General features: G+C 36.1%; 1 protein-coding gene across 3 annotated transcripts in view; it reads left to right on the top strand.

Moving 5' to 3' along the window:
• The window catches only part of LOC123313251 (transmembrane ascorbate-dependent reductase CYB561), a 43,744-nt gene that overhangs the window by 14,108 nt on the left and 12,698 nt on the right, over nucleotides 1-16,938 (top strand). For 2 of the 3 annotated variants that reach the window (XM_044898047.1, XM_044898046.1), the window contains exon 2: nucleotides 2,218-2,596. In XM_044898047.1, the coding sequence (XP_044753982.1) occupies nucleotides 2,421-2,596 (176 nt within the window). In that variant the 5' untranslated portion in view covers nucleotides 2,218-2,420. Of the gene's footprint in view, nucleotides 1-2,217; nucleotides 2,597-9,008; nucleotides 9,340-16,938 lie in introns of those variants that run through there. The other variant, XM_044898048.1, reaches the window with a different exon arrangement.

Here is a 16,938-nt window from a genome sequence, read left to right on the forward strand (position 1 = left end):
TATAAAAAATATAAAAATATAGGTTTTCGAACACGCTGAATCTATTGCGAGCAATTTCGAGAGGCTATCTCCTTTTGTTTAGATTTTCATCTTGGAAATGGCATTTTTAAAAAATTGCAATTTTCAATCTGCGATATCTCCTGTTATATTCATCTGATCCAATTGGGATTTTCGGTTATATAATCAACGTTGCGTAGGCTTTCACCCTAGCACAAAAACTCGATTTCGAAAATCTCGATTTTTTGGGTCAAAAATGAGCAAGGGGTTAGACCCCCTAAAATGACATATTTGCTACTCTGTCTGGAAATCAGGATGTTCTATGACTATCCTGGGATATGGAGTGCATAGAATTTGTTCCGAAGATTCTAGAAAACCAAACAGTTGATGCTTCACTAGAGAATTGTACTCCGGAGAGCTCTTCGAAGTCAACTCGAAAATGAAAAGTGGAAAAACAAAATAAATTATTTTCTCCTAAACAGGGCCAGATATTTGAAATTTTGGTATAAAAATATAGGTTTTCGAACACGCTGAATCTATTGCGAGCAATTTCGGGAGGCTATCTATCTCCTTTTGTTTAGATTTTCATCTTGGAAATGGCATTTTTCCAAAATTGCAATTTTCAATCTGCGATATCTCCTGTTATATTCATCTGATCCAATTGGGATTTTCGGTTATATAATCAGCTTTGCGTAGGCTTTCACCCTAGCACAAAAACTCGATTTCGAAAATCTCGATTTTTTGGGTCAAAAATGAGCAAGGGGTTAGACCCCCCTAAAATGACCTATTTGCTACTCTGTCTGAAAATCAGGATGTTCTATTACTGTCCTAGGATATGGAGTGCATTGAATTTGTTTTGAAGAATCTAGAAAACCAAACAGTTGATGATTCAATAGAGAATTGCATTGCAGAGAGCTCTTCGAAGTCAACTCGAAAATGAAAAGTGGAAAAACAAAATAAATTATTTTCTCCTAAACAGGGCCAGATATTTGAAATTTTGGTATAAAAATATAGGTTTTCAAACACGCTGAATCTACTGCGAGCAATTTCGAGAGGCTATCTCCTTTTGTTTAGATTTTCATTTTGGAAATGGCATTTTTCAAAAATTGCAATTTTCAATCTGCGATATCTCCCGTTATATTAATCTGATCTAATTGGGATTTCCGTTTCTATAATCAGCATAGCCTAGGCTTTCACCCTAGCACAAAAACTCGATTTCGAAAATCTCGATTTTTTGGGTCAAAAATGAGCAAGGGGTTAGACCCCCCTAAAATGACATATTTGCTACTCTGTCTGAAAATCAGGATGTTCTATTACTATCCTAGGATATGGAGTGCATAGAATTTGTTCTGAAGATTCTAGAAAACTAAACAGTTGATGCTTCAATAGAGAATTGCACTCCGGAGAGCTCTTCGAAGTCAACTCGAAAATGAAAAGTGGAAAAACAAAATAAATTATTTTCTCCTAAACAGGGCCAGATATTTGAAATTTTGGTATAAAAATATAGGTTTTCGAACACGCTGAATCTACTGCGAGCAATTTCGAGAGGCTATCTCCTTTTGTTTAGATTTTCATCTTCGAAATGGCATTTTTCAAAAATTGCAAATTTCACTTGATAATTCGTCAAGACCGAACGGTTGTGCCGAGATGGATGAAATTCTCAGATTTATTACTAGAAGAGTTGCTCTTTCAGAATATGTATCACATTGCTATCTACGATCATTTTACTAGAAGAAAAACATCCCGAAATTTGACCTTCGAAAAATTCCCAAAAAGATTATGTCAGTTGAAACTTTCTCAAGACCGAACGGTTGCACCGAAAGGGATGAAATTCTCAGATTTACTACTAGAAGAGTTGCTCTATCAGAATATGTATCACATTTTCATCTACGATCATTTTCCCGGAAGAAAATCAACTCGAACCTCGAACCTAGCAACGAAAACCAAAACAGCGACCAACAATCTTGAATGGAGCTACATCATACGTCTGGCATTATTAATTAGTGGCGACTAATAGGCAGGGAAGGTCGGTGCTCATCATCAGAACCAAATCTTGGTCTACCACACCATTCCCTACCTATAGAACGTTATAATGCACATCGCTTTCCGCAACGTTGAGTTTTTACCCATGCAATTGTAACAAGTAGGGAGACGCACATTATAATATATCGTCCGTAATGTTACGAGGAAGAAGCTATAATAAACTTTTACTCTTTTCAGAGACTGGCATTGAACGACCCATCGCAATCAGTGATCCTCCGTCTTTTCCGGGGTGCGCATCCTTCGATTCAATTTTCGTGATTTTCATCTGTGACATGGACCGTTCTGAGCAGTCTGCATCGCGGTATTAGTTCGCGTAAACTCTTAAGTGGATAAAAAGTTTGTTCCGGTTTAAGTGCCGTCACAGATCAAGCAGCTGCATCATGGAAAGTAACTCTGTATCGCCGATGCCCACGGAGATGGCCCCTATCGCAGAGTTCGAAAAGACTACACCTACGCCTATGGAGGATGCTGTCCCGATGGATGATCTGCCTCCTCCCCCGACCGCCGTCTCCATTGCTGAGGAAAAGGAGAAAGAGGCTGCTGCAGAGGCTGAGGGGTAAGTTTGGATTATATATTTTGATTTGGTTGGTTGCTATTCGTTTTGTTGGTCGTGAAAAAGGCCATGAAAGACTCATAATCACCCCTTAAATCAATTTATACTATGCATTTACAGGAATGAATAGTATACAGGCTGGGCAAAATTCGTTGTCTACTGAGGGGATCTCGAGAACTATAGCAGCTAGACGAAAATGGATGACACATTCTCGAGCTGTTTTTCCGTGACTAATCCAAATCTGAAAACAGAATCTGCCTATCATTTCTAGATTTCGAGTTATAAACAAAAATTGAGATTTTGACGATTCCGAAAAGTTCTCATAACTTATTTGTCTTTGAAGTTACAGATCTGAAACTTGAACCTTCTTAGGCACTTTCATACGTAGAATCTATTGACAGAAGATTTTTTTCCAATTCAAAAGTAGCAAATTCAATAAAAGTTTGCACTTAAAAAAATGAAAGTTGACCTACCGATTCGAAATGAAAAAATATTTTGAGCTCATCAGTGGATTCAACGTAAAAAAGTGCCTGTAGAAGGTTCAAGTTTCAGATTTGTATCTTCAAGGACAAAAAAGTTATGAGAACTTTACGAAATTGTCAAACTCAAAAAAGAAGTATCGTAGGAGGCTGCTGTTTTCGCCATTCTTTGTTCTCCGAAAATGAGCTCGGAAATGTATCATCCGTTTTCTTTTAGCTGCCATAATTCTCGAGATCCTCTCAGTAGACAATGAATTTTGCCCACCCTGTACAGGGTATCTCAAATTGCTTGATTTTGTCTGTTGAAACTCCTGGGCTCGATTTTCTTAGTTTAAACTGTTTCACGATATCTTCATTCATCTTGAAGATACAACCAAATTCGTATATTTTGTTGATTTCGAAAATGTGCCATAACTTCTTTATTCTCCAAAATGTCTGAAAAACATAAAAACTTTCTACTTTCTATTGGGAATACGATACTTTATTTAACTTTTTTATCTCCTGTACTTTATTTATTTTTATGATATGAGATCAGAAAAAAAATACATTCGTATTCTAAAAAACGTAATTTTTTTCCACCCTTAGTTCAAAAAATTGATATTCCCAGTGAAAAAATGCCTGTAAAAAGTTTTTATCGTTTTTAGATATTTTCGAAAATAAAAAGTTATGGCACCTTTTTGAAATCGATAAAATATCTAAATTTGGTTATATCTTCAAGACAAATGAAGATATCGTGAAACGGTTTCCAATAATGGACTTATCACGAAAATCGAGCCCAAGACTCCCCTCAAAGTTTTTACCTATCCAGTCTAGAAGTACCAGAAACAGCCAAAACCAAACAATTTGGGATACACTTTTCAACGTTCTATGGACTCGAAGTCAAATTGAGGAAATTCTTGCAAGAGAAAGAACCTGCAGCGGATCTATGGCTAGAAGCATTAACAGCATTACAGAACAAACCTAAAAAAAAACGCACAAAGCACGAGATATTGTGTCATTGACTTCCTTTGGGGTTCGTTGAACGGTGAACTACCCGATTTTCAGTAAAATACGCACAAATACACACAGAAACCATGGTCGATATTCCCAATTTATATTCATTCATAATTCAGTCCACTTTCCGCCTGTTGACCAATAACGGTAAGAGGTGTGGGTTGAATTGAAGGGTTGTTACCCTTCGATCCCCTCAGAAAACTAATGATGCCATTAAAAGTTATCTACGACCTACGAGGATTGTTGAATTGCGTTAAGGGCAAACACCTAATTTTTTAGGATCATAGAACGTAGAATTAGCTTGAGAGGCAAACTCTTGTATTAGGGGTGGCTTGCCAAAGAAGTTATTTGTAGTACAAGAGGGAATTGGCCTCGGTAAAAGGGGGGTGTATATTTTTTAGATTATTCATCCACAATTAATCAGAGACATATTGAATTCAGTATGTTTAATGACATACAGTCTTCAGTTAAAGATTTGGAGATTTTGAAGGGGGTTGCGATGCACTGCTACATTATAAGATCTATTATCTAAAGCTCGCCATCCACAGTTCTAATGAACTCCAGAATGTGCTTGAATTCAATAAACGCTGAATTCTGTCTGTCTGTCGAGTTCAGCAATAAAACGAAGAAACTTATTCCATTTTCATCTGGATATAAAGCATGTTTTCACTTCCGTGCAATAAACTTGAACATAATATATATTGTATAATTAACTGCCAGAACAGTAGCGTTAAATTTCTAGAAATCGCATTTTAAGTCTAGAGGCATCAGCTGAATCATCAAGTGGTATCGGTATCAGTTCTTGCAACTGTAAAATTCCCAATCTCAAGAAATCGAGTTTGCTTTCGATTGAAAGTATCAACTGACAATATCGAATGAATAATTGATAAATTCAGTTTATTAGATGGTACAAATAATCCATATAAGTCTTCATTAGACAGACGGATTTCTCTTGAGGTTCTGATTCTGTACATTTGTTAAAAAACGAGGAAATACTTTTCACATTATTTTCATACCTTTCGCAGAATCTCTTCCAACTTTCACTCTATATCGATTTGGTTAAAAATTAACCACCATAATCATGCTGAAAAAAGTATCTCATATGGAACATTAACATCAATTCGTTTCTTAAAATCTACCTAACTATATTAAAGTTCTTTTTTAGTGATTATTAGCAAAAGTTCATCATTGAAGATAGTTAACCAACACCGTTCTTTTTTATAGTTGTTTCCCATGTATCATATTAAATTAATCGCCCTGTGAAGACTTTATTGATTGAAAATACATTCAAGGGTACATCATCTTCTCCATTCCAAGTGAGGTTCGAGCAACCTATCGAGCTTAATGAAAGGATGGAGTTATTACAAAAAACACTACCATTAATACCTCACTTGTTATCTAACTGAACCAAATATTAAGAGGCATCCCACGCGAATATTTCATAATTAAATGATGGAGTGATACTCCTCCAACAATAAGCTACTTAAAATTCACACTCAACTTGAAATTAATGGTACATCGTTTGCTCCGTTTGCAGGCAACCAAAGAAACGATTACTTGAGCGTTGTGCTGCGTGATCGATATGAGATGGGGGGAAAAGAACCCATCAAAAGAATTCGAAAAAGCAGAAGCTAACATTTCTAATATTATGTAATTAAAAATCTTATTTTTTCTTGAAGAATTTCGCTAGCATAGATCGAAACATCTTCATTTGACGTTTCAATGAGACTTCATTTCATTGAGTTTCTGATAATGAACCTGAGTTGTAGTTAATACTCCGAGAAAAAAAGAATTAAGGCATTTGGGCATCGAATAAATTCATCCATCATTCATTGATATAGTAACACTGGTTACAAACAGAATAAATAATTCCAGATTTCACATTTTCATTTTTGGTGGATGCGCTTTCTCGCATATTCGCCTCTAAATAATGAATTCGCCTAATTTGAATTCAGGAAATAAAACTGTTAGAGTAGTTATCCCGTCGAGAATCCTCGTGCAAAATGAAAATTCACTTCGTGTTTACCTCTGAAGGCGTTCGCTAGGCCATAATAATCCAGATTGCGAGGGTGCAACTATAAAATTTTCATATAAATTGGTTTGCACGACCCAGCATCGCAACATGACGCCAAGGAGAGGATGATTTGCTACGGAATAGGGTGACAGGATGGCATAAGGAAGATCAATTCCGGCGGATATGATGGACTCTTTCGTTTTCATAATTCTACTTGATGAAACTATAGATTACTACAGTATCTATTCCATTGTTTCAGATGCAACAATGAATCCTTCCAAGAAAATATCCTTATGTAGGTTTTTCCTAAATTTCCTTCATTGTTTCCAGTATAAATCAGAGGGAAGAAGACATTTCATGGAATGGAAGTTCGAAGGTCTATAATTGGCCTATTTATTCGAACTGATCAAGTCATTTTTGTTACTACGAAACAAACTTCCCCAACTTCGATACTTCCATGAGTACCTAATCACATCTCATCAGCGTAATAACCGGAGGCTTGGTAGCTCCCCAAACTCTTGCGGAAGTTTCCCAGATATAAATCGAGCCATACGCCAGAATTTCCACAAACTTCCCCCTATTTTTCAGTGCAACATTCGGAAACTTTGATCCCCTTACCATTCGAGGTATTGTGGGATAAAGAACTCTTCAACGTTTACTTTGAATGGGAATTGGATCGATGAAAGTGCTTATAAGTTGCTCCACGACTCTTATTCGCTCTTGTAGCCAACATGAGGGACCCAAAATTAGTTATGTACCATTTTAGCTGCCAAGAACACAAAAATTGTTAAGGGTTGTTATTGGGAAATCAGCCAAAGCTTAGATAAGGAGGTTCCACCAAAGTCAAAATGATTTCTTTTGCTTGAGATATTCCTCTTCAATTCATCCTTCCCCCTGCAAAACTTCATAGCCGACTTCTCGTTTCCTTGTATCTAGGGAATGCAATCCCGATCCCGCGGGATCCCGATCTCGCGAGATCTCGTGTGATTTTTCGAGATCAATCCCGCAGCAGAATAATAACGAGATCCCGATCGAGATCGGCGGGATTGGGCCGTAGTAGTAAATGTGTCAACGGCAGACCATATTCTTCAAAATTATATTCAACAGGAGTTTGGCAAAACAATTCAACTGGTTCTTGACTGTAAAACTCGTTGGTCTAGCCAGTGCGACATGATAAGTACTTACAATAAAGTAAAGCAGTGTGTAGCTAAGACCCTGATTGACGTTTCACTCAGTTATAATTCGGACTATTTTTTCACGGATGAAGAGCATGCTGTCCTTGTCGATTTAGAAAACACATTTCAGCCAGTGAAATTGACAGTTGAGGTATTGTGCCGTCGAGATACTGACTTAGTGAGTGCCGAACACACATTACGTTTCATGATTCGAAAGTTAGAATGTCTGAAAACTCCACTCTCAGAAAAGTTGGTCGCTTCAATGAAGAGGCGTATCTCCGAGCGTCGAATAAATGCAACCGCAGCGCTGTTATATTTGAAAAATCCAAATAATTATCAAGATAAATTGGATCTATTAAGAGACAATGAAACTCTTCAATTGCCCACCAAATACATTGTCCGGAAAGAAATAAAAAATATAATTGAAAGATTATATCCTAAACAAATTGAAACATCATCAAACCTACCCTCAACTTCTGGCGATGAGAATTTACCGTCATTACCGTCAGGAAACGAAGAATTTTCTTTCTCTGAAAAATTGAATAAAACTCTACAAGAAGAATTAGAAGAGACTCTGAAGGCATCTAAAAATCCTGTTATGAATACAACCAGTAGCAGCTTGGACAGATTAGAGTCTCTTCTAAAGAAAGAGATGTCCCTTTATGAGTGTGGAGGAGCAAGGGGTATATTTTCAGAATTTGCATATAATTGATTTTCCACACTGATGCCAACTAGTGTGGAAGCAGAAAGGGCATTTTCAGCTGCTGGGTACATAGCAACAGATATCAGGTGCAGGTTATCAGACAACACCCTGAGCAATCTTTGTATTTTGAGGAGTTATTTCCAAAATCACTCATGAATTTTTTCATTGATTATGTTATAATTATTGTTTTTGTTTTTATTAAGAAAAGGATAATGAGTTGTTTTTTATGTATTTAAGAATAAAGTTTTTTCTTCTAAGTAATATTTTATTAATCAACCTCATATTCACAACCAAGAAATTTCAACCACTTTTTGAATTTCTTCAGAACTACCGAGATCTCGAAAATACCGGGATCCTGCGAGATCGTAATTTCCTAATCTCGCGGATCCCGCATTCGCGATCTCGCACCGAGATTGCATTCCCTACTTGTATCCTATAATCCCCCATCCATAAAGCTCTTTCAATCTGTTGATGCCTATTCCTCACAAAAGGATTTAATCTGTGGTTTACATTTTGAGAACACGAGTCTCTCCAACGTTCGAAGACAAAGTTAGCTGCATTAGTTTCGCGTTTTCAGCGACCTTTGTTCCTAATTTAAACTGGAGTAACTGGCATTAACGAGATAATAAGAGCGAAGCCAACTTGGCCAAGAGTGATACGGCACAAATTGGTCCCTTTTGTTTCAATATATTTATTGCATTGCGTGGTAGAATGATGACATTCTATTGTCTCTGGAATGCAATAAGATCGCTTTCGAGGATGCTCTATTCGCCTAGCTAGAAGTCCTCATTTCAGTACAACGAAATTTCCTATTTCCATATAAGTTAGGTACATTTATAGTTACATAACTAAAAGAAGTGCCCCGAAGTCTAAACGATAGTACTCTTCTTGAACCTGGAACCTTTCAATCAACATTCAGACGTTGAAACATCGACATAAAATAGACCATAACACCAAGAAACACGTGGAACGTTTCGATGTACCTACAGGCGTGGACATCATCGTCGACGGGTGGGAAACACGATCTGGGACCCAGAGGACAGATAGGTTGTCGTCGTCTTCCTCGTGAAGATTAACAGAACGCTTCTCAACGCAGTAACCAGGTCCTGCAGCTCTGCACCTGTTCGCAGTTGCCCCGCGTAGACGATTTACTAGTTCTCGTTTCTCGATCAGAGAGCTGGTGGGCCAGCAGTGCTGCCGCAGTACCCGTATCGAAGCCTCTGTATCGGCTCTTGTCCAGGTCCAGGCCGATCCGCGTAGTATACTCCGATTGACGAGTGTTGTTTTGTGCCAGCAAGAACTGTGTGCAACAAGTGACTGCTTTTTTTTTGGGGAGGAGATTTCGAAAAGATTAAAGCGATGGGGAAGAATAAGATGCATCCGTGAGTATTTTTAGGGGAGATAATTTTGGTACTTCTCGTAAAATTCCTGCTGGAAGTCTAGCTTGTATGTGATTTGAGGGTTAGTGGACCATCTCTGCCCTTTGCGTTCTTATGGGCCCACAAGAAATTGAAACCTTAGAACCTTAGGAAACATTAAGGAGAAGGAAGAATTAATCTACAGAGTGGGTTAAAAGTAACGCACAAAATTTATATCTTCGGTATTCACGCAACATTTTGTGTACAATTTAAGGGGGTGGAGAGTTTTTGTATTCTTTAAAGTGATCATTGGATAGACCTTCTGTTGTTGAAGATCGTTTAGTCATTGAAGAAATTTTTTTCAGAAGAAATGAATGAATATATATAATTGATACGTGTTTCATTCAGAATGATAGTGAGCAGAATGAGTAGAGCAAATAGGAATACTGAAAATGTTTGTGATCGACCTCACAATACACAAAAAAATTGAAAATTCAATAAATAGAAATTATTTTGATGAAGAGAATTACAATTTTTAACATCAAACAATAATTATAGCATGTGTATGCGAGAGGCAGTCTATCAGAGGTGTATCATACCTACAATAATTTTGCGAATGATACAAAAGCTTAGGGAAAACCTCCAGTAAAAAAACCTTTCTCTAGTGTGGTGTGTAGTGCCTGTAGTGGATTGATTGATTGATTCTTATGATGAAAAAGGGCTTATAAAAACCCTATCAATGATAAAATCATACTAAGCATAAAAACGTCTATCCAATTTCGATAAAATGAGTTGTGGTTGCCATTTAAAAAACTACCCCCCCCTCGTAGAGGGTTCATGACAAACTCCTTAATTATATATTATGAAAAGTTGCGTAACTTCAAGATATACATTATCCTATCCGAGCAGAATACCGAAAATATGAATTTTTTGTTCCAATTTTTGACTTACTCTTTTTGTATTGGTTTACCAAGGGAGTTTAAGGAAAATCAGTTCAGATGTTATCGAGTTAATAATACACCTTATGCTTTCCTGATAAATTTATTTAAAATTTAACCCAATAGTTTTATCTTGGTTGTTCATTTTTTCTGCAACAACCTCTGGAACATTTTTGGATTCTGCAAATCGAACGTAGAGCGTTCAGGAGTTTTTCAAGGAATTATGCTATATGAATTGATGAAATTCAGCACATCAAGTATGCCTTTAGTTGAGGACATTTGATGTTTCTATATCTAATGAGATCTTGGAAGGCTAAAGGTTTTAAATTGGGAAAAAACATCAATATCTTTTCGTCAGCCTGTCTTATCAGGTATATTTCTGAATATTTTCAGTATGAATCTATCAAAATCTAAAAGAATTTATTGCTGACATATTTCTCATCATGTTAGTCGGCCAATTACAATTATCAATTACCTGAATGATGAGGTTGTTATGTAGGTATCACTCACTTTGGAAATACCTCAGCTTATTATACAAGAGAAGAAGTAAATGATATTATAATAAGATTTAAATGACCTTGCATACTGTGTCAAATTGTACTGATACTATTATACAGGGTATAATACAGATGTGAAAGAATAGGTATGAAAAAATTTGAGGGGTGTCTAAAAATAGTGTTGGTTTTTCATGAAACCTCTGCTTAGATACAACCCCTCAAAAATGACACCTCAAAAGCAATTTTTAATGTATGGGTAGCTACTTCAGAATATGATTAAATCATCGACATCTTCACAAATTTCTTCGGGAATTCAATCACTCATTAGTCTCATTCAACCCAGATTACGTGAATCATGTGGGATTGTAAATAAAAGAAGAATAAATATTTGGATTTTCGTTGTCACTCGTGAAAGATAATAAGCAGATTGTTCTCAAGAACATAATAAAATCATCACCTAATATTTTCATTCGAGTTTATCTCACAAATCAAATAATCTGATTCTGAATAATAACACACAATGCATTGGGAAATCCTGAAGAACTTAACTGTTTAATCCAATAATAATCCATGTCTGATCTTGTGGTAAATAGGGTGGATGTTAAAATACGTAATTCCCAATTTATAATCTCTGAAATTCTGAAAAAACATAAAATTTATAATTTTTGTGTTCAAGGTCGGAAATTACTAGAGTTTGCTCAAAGAAATTTGTTAGAAAAGCTACTAATTTTTCATTCAGCGTTTGTATTGGCCAAAGCTCTGTCTGATAACGATTTTCCATTATAGACTCAACGCTCGCTCTCGTCTGAATTTTTTTTCAATGTGGCGTTTTTACACTACAGATACCTACACTCAAGCATTTCCGATATCACGTTCATCGCAGACTGTAACCTTTCCAATCTCTCAGAGATACGAGAAAATAGAGTGGAGAAAGTGACAGCTCAGCTCTGCAATTTATTTTGCAGACGTTGCTATCGAGGAATATAGGAAGAGATATATTGGTTTACCATGAGAGATATATGGGAATTCTATCGAGGATCATATTGAATTATTATGGCATATAGTATACAGGGTCTGGGAACTTATAGTTAGTATATTTTCGTTATAAATTCTCGTACATGCAACATCCACAATGATTCAACATTTCGTTTATTGCTCCAAAAAAACAATCTAAATTTTACGCAGTATGTAGGAGGACCTAATTTTTGACTGGATCTCAAGTACACACAATTTTATTGTCAAGCACAAAAAACAGTAGGGGAGACTGGGGAGGGTTGATACGTTTTTTGGAATTTTTATTCTGGAAACGGAATTATATGAAGAAGCAGGACTTTTCTTATATTATATAATTCTTCAATTAATCGTTCAACAAAATAAATATAGAAGTCGCAAAACATAAACATCTTATTCTGTACAGAACGTTGAACACAAAAACATGCAAACTGTCTCAAGCCTCCCCACATATGGGAGGATTGATACGATGTACTGGGAGAGTAATCGAGAGGATTATTCAGCTCAGTAGGTAGGTCAGCAATGATACTGGCTTACTTTGGTCCTATAGGTGTAGAAAAATCAGGAAATTGTCAGTTAGTCACTTCCACACAAGAAAAGTCGGCCTCGTTAAATACATGGGGATTGTACGGTTTTTAAAAATCCCTTTGATATGTTGGATGGTGAAGACGCCTTCATGTAGGCCTATCCAACTAGCTACGGAATATTTTTTGAAGATTATACATGTATCAGGCCTCCCCACGACAAATGTCTCAAACCTCCCTGAAAGCAATTTTTAAAGTGAATTATGTTTTCATCTTATACCCATATATTTTGAAAAGCGAATAAAACTGTAAATTGAAGAGTTTTATGCATATTTCCCAGTGAAATGTTTGTTTATGCCGAAGAATTAATGCATGATCATAAAACCCTTAGGTAACATGAGTAAAAACTTACAATTTCTCACCTCGAAACACTCTTCGTTGAATATTTCACAAACAAACTACTGTTAGCCTTACATATTAACGTCACGCAATGCCCTCTGCCAAAGAATAGTGTTCACTAGTATAATACTTTTGAAAACGGCTACAGATCGCGGATATAAGCCTGTATCAAGCCTCCCCATGTATCAATGCTCCCTAGTCTCCCCTAATATTCCCCTGAAATTCTTCAAATATTTTCTACATTCCTCATTTCCTACAAACTCCTGATAGTTATACTATCAGGGAGTTGCTCTTAGAACCACTTATAGGTCAAATTCCGTGTTGTATATAATTTAGAATGTAGTGGCTGTATATCTTCTGGAAAAACGATGCCTAAAGGCCTGTGTAGAATACCCGCTGAGTTGAGATAGCTCTGAGAGATTGGGGCCATAGCCCATAAGCTCTGCCATGAGTAACTTTGTTATTTAATACAAGTGCAGACTTCGTGAATCACGTGAGGACGTAATAGTTGCATTCAGTAGGTCTGTGAAGCAATATATAGCAAAATTAAGACTGTATATCTCACATAAATGGAACCCACCAAAAGAACAACAACAAACTCGAATAGACAAATATGTTCCACCTAATAAGAAAACAACCTTTTAGATTGTGAATTAGGAAGGAACATTGATACAACTTAATGTTCTCAACTCTAATTGAAATAACCTCATTCTACTCCTGGTCCTTTAATCCAATCTTGATCGCAATTACCCAGATTATAATTCCACTGTTTATTTGTGTTGTGAGTCATTATTTCCTAGGTGTGAGGCTATTTCAGATTCAAATTTGTCGTATCAGAGTGGTAATGAAGTTTTTCTTATGCCTATTCAATGGGTGAAAGTTGTTGTTCATTGGACATATTATGAACAATTGCTATATAGAGATTAATCTGAAATTCATTAAAATCAATCTTGTGGATTCGATATATCCTTGAAAGCTGATACTTTGTTATGAAACGTTTGTTGATGGTTCGCAATGAATGAAGTGTGTGCTCAGAATGTGAAACACGTTTATGATCCTCGTAGAATACCTAGCCACCAGAACACCTTTATCAAAAGGACTACTGATCGTATGCGCGCAATCTAACTGATGTTAATACATATTTTATAACAGATAAACGTTAATTCCTCTCCAACATAGTATATATAACATTCCTAATAGACAATTCAATGTCAACGAACATTTCTATTCTTGGCAACTAATCTAGTTTTTCTTTATTACGATCCTTGGCAATTACCTGTTCGATTTTTAACTAATTAAAACGTTTCTGAAACCGCATTTCAGTCTGTATTTCGCTTGCTCGTTTTTTCTTCTATAGTTATTGCAGTGAGAACCTGCTTTTAGAGCTATTCCGGTTTTGGCAAGGAGAAAATTCATACAATCGATACAGGAATTATAATTCGAAAGAAAAAAATTTTATGCATTATATTCTGGGTGGAAATTTTATGGAAATACTAGATGCTCTTTCTCAAGTTTCCTTAATTTCAGTTATTATGGGATCATACTCGTGTTGATGGAGTAAAATCTGGAACTAGGGGAAGAGAAATCATGGAGATAATTTTGATTGTTCATTTACGCTAAGTACGGTCATATTTTTTGCTCCTCGCAATTTGCGCTTCTATAAATAAAATAGCGTATTGTCAACAATAAAATGAGTCTCATGGACGCATACGAAGTCATAAATAACTTGGTATGCCTTTATTTATATCGTCCTTATTATCATTTGCGATAGAGATTTGAATGAAAGGGATTTGGAGTTGTTTTCGTCTATTCCATCGCTAGCTTTTTCAATGGCAGGCATGAATTAATTGAAAATAAAAGGTTCAGGCCTCTTTTATGTGCTGCTGGATCATCCGAGCAGCGTTCATATTCAGCTTTAATGCATTCATTTTCGCCTCATGTTACACTAAATGAAAGTTTTTTGGAGCATATGGAATGCGATCATTTCCGTTTATGTTGAACCAGGAATGATGCTGGTCCTTATCGAGGACAAAATTTAAATGCTTGGGAAAAAGTTTGTCATACCTAATTTTCACTTTTCCATGTATTTTGAGGTCAACGATAGAATAGGTGACTTTGAAGGTGTGTAATAGGTGCCAGTAAAAAGGTATGAAAAACATTCATGGATGATTATGTTGGAAAAATGTTTGAGATTTGGGAAAAAGTCAAGTGATTGTAGAGCACTTGCTTTCGTTTGATATAGAGAATATCCTCTGGTTTCTACGTATCCAATAGAATAGCTGATCGAAACAAATGAGTTTTATGGGATTTTTCGAATGAATTATTTCTGCTATAAAAGTGAGGAAGCGATGAAACGCTTTTAAATTCACTGCGCTCAGTGTCAAGGCTACAATGGTACAGGTATATTGTTGTTTTTCTTGTCTAGGATGACGTTCATACATCGACAAAACGTGGACTCATGTGCAATTTTAATGGCATATCCGACAGTTAATTTTTCATACATGGCATTCGAGTTAGCCACAGTGCTAGCTCGAACATTTAATTGCATAATTAAATATCGACATTCCTAATTAAAATTTGCGGTTTACAATTTTTTTATCCTAATTCGTGTTGTATAATTTTTTAACGTAGAACGGGGTTCTTGAATTTATTATAAGCAGGCGAATTTAAAAGCTTTTTACTTCAATAAAATCATCGTTTACTCATGCTAACTCCTATTGAAACGTTTATGATGCATAAAATTTAGTCCATGGAATCTGTGAAATATTTATTCATCCAAAAGAACTAGAGGATAATTGAAAATGAAATATTTATGTATTTGAGTAGTATCATTAACATTTTCATAAAGCTGGTGTCCTTGTCAGACTAAGGAGTTTATTTTTCAAAGGAACTAGACGAAATAATTGGTGTTACTGAAACGAAGAATTCTTTTTTAGAGGAAACCATGCAAGAGATCTGTCGGTAATTCATAGCGATTTTATCTCTCATACGGACCCACTGGAGATATTATATTGCGAAGATGCTAAACTTGAAAATTTCCATGCACGTCAAGGTTGTCGTCTATTTATATAAGAAGAAACGTTCAAATTAACCTTGAAATCGGAATGCCACCCGCTGTACTCACATTGTAACATTTCTTCTATTTTTGTCAAGAATTTCATGCCACACCCAGTAATCTCAGAGCTTCCTACAATGCTACATACATTACTTCCATTCTATAGGATTCATTATGATCTGTGTCTTTTTTGGACCTATATTTTCAAAACTAGCCCAGTAGCTTATGTACCACAACTACAAAAAAATCAATTTTGGGAAGAAGTAGTTAGAGACAAGAGAAATTATGAGAATCACAAATTTTCATCTCATTTTCACCACCTCATCGCTGATTCTAATCTTGTATGGACACCAATCAGTACCTCCCACATAAACCGGATGATCTATCATTTACGTTCAGCCGGTTCAGCGACATCTTTGCTCCAAAAAGACCATATCCTCATCCTGCTGAGATCCACACGCACACCGATGTAAAAATGAATGAACGTAGTACAACGTTTACAAAAAAGGCAAACGGAAATTGTGAATGAAACCAGTTTTATAGTAGATGGAGCCGTTTGTGTTTCACGTCTTCACTCACAGGAGCCAGTGTTGATGACGCTATTTACGTTTGTATACGTTCCACTTCGAAGAACCGTAATAAGATTGGTTTGGTTTTCTTCCATCTATTTCCAATGAAAATAATTCCTCTCAAAAATCATAAGAACTTCTTTGTAGTCGTAGGAGGAAATCACTATTTTATCTATGAAACGGTAGCAGATAAATATAATTCATCATTCAATAACACTTCAAGACTTCAATAAGGGGGTGGATAAACAACCATCATCTTCAGCAACAAAAGAATTATCCTTGAACTCTCTAAGGGTCTATCCATTTCTGGCACAAAGTTAGGGTTACCATTCAATAAAACTAAACTACCCGACACCTTTCATAGAGTGTGCAAAATGAACTCCTCATATGAATAAAAACCCAATCTCTTCGCTCTCAGAAAATACAACAACAAATGTTTTGGTGAAAAACTGAAATTCTCTGAATCAGGCCACCCTAAGTGCGGTCCTGCGGATCTCAACAGAATATGGCGTTTTCCACTGATGCGCCAGGATACGTCTTGATCCTCGGGCAAGGAAATAATTAGACATATCCTTTTAGCATCCATCCAATTTTTCGGAATTGTAATCCCTCACTTCCACACAAACATTC

This window comes from Coccinella septempunctata, chromosome 5 (assembly GCF_907165205.1).
Source record: "Coccinella septempunctata chromosome 5, icCocSept1.1, whole genome shotgun sequence".
NCBI classification, from domain to species: domain Eukaryota; kingdom Metazoa; phylum Arthropoda; class Insecta; order Coleoptera; family Coccinellidae; genus Coccinella; species Coccinella septempunctata.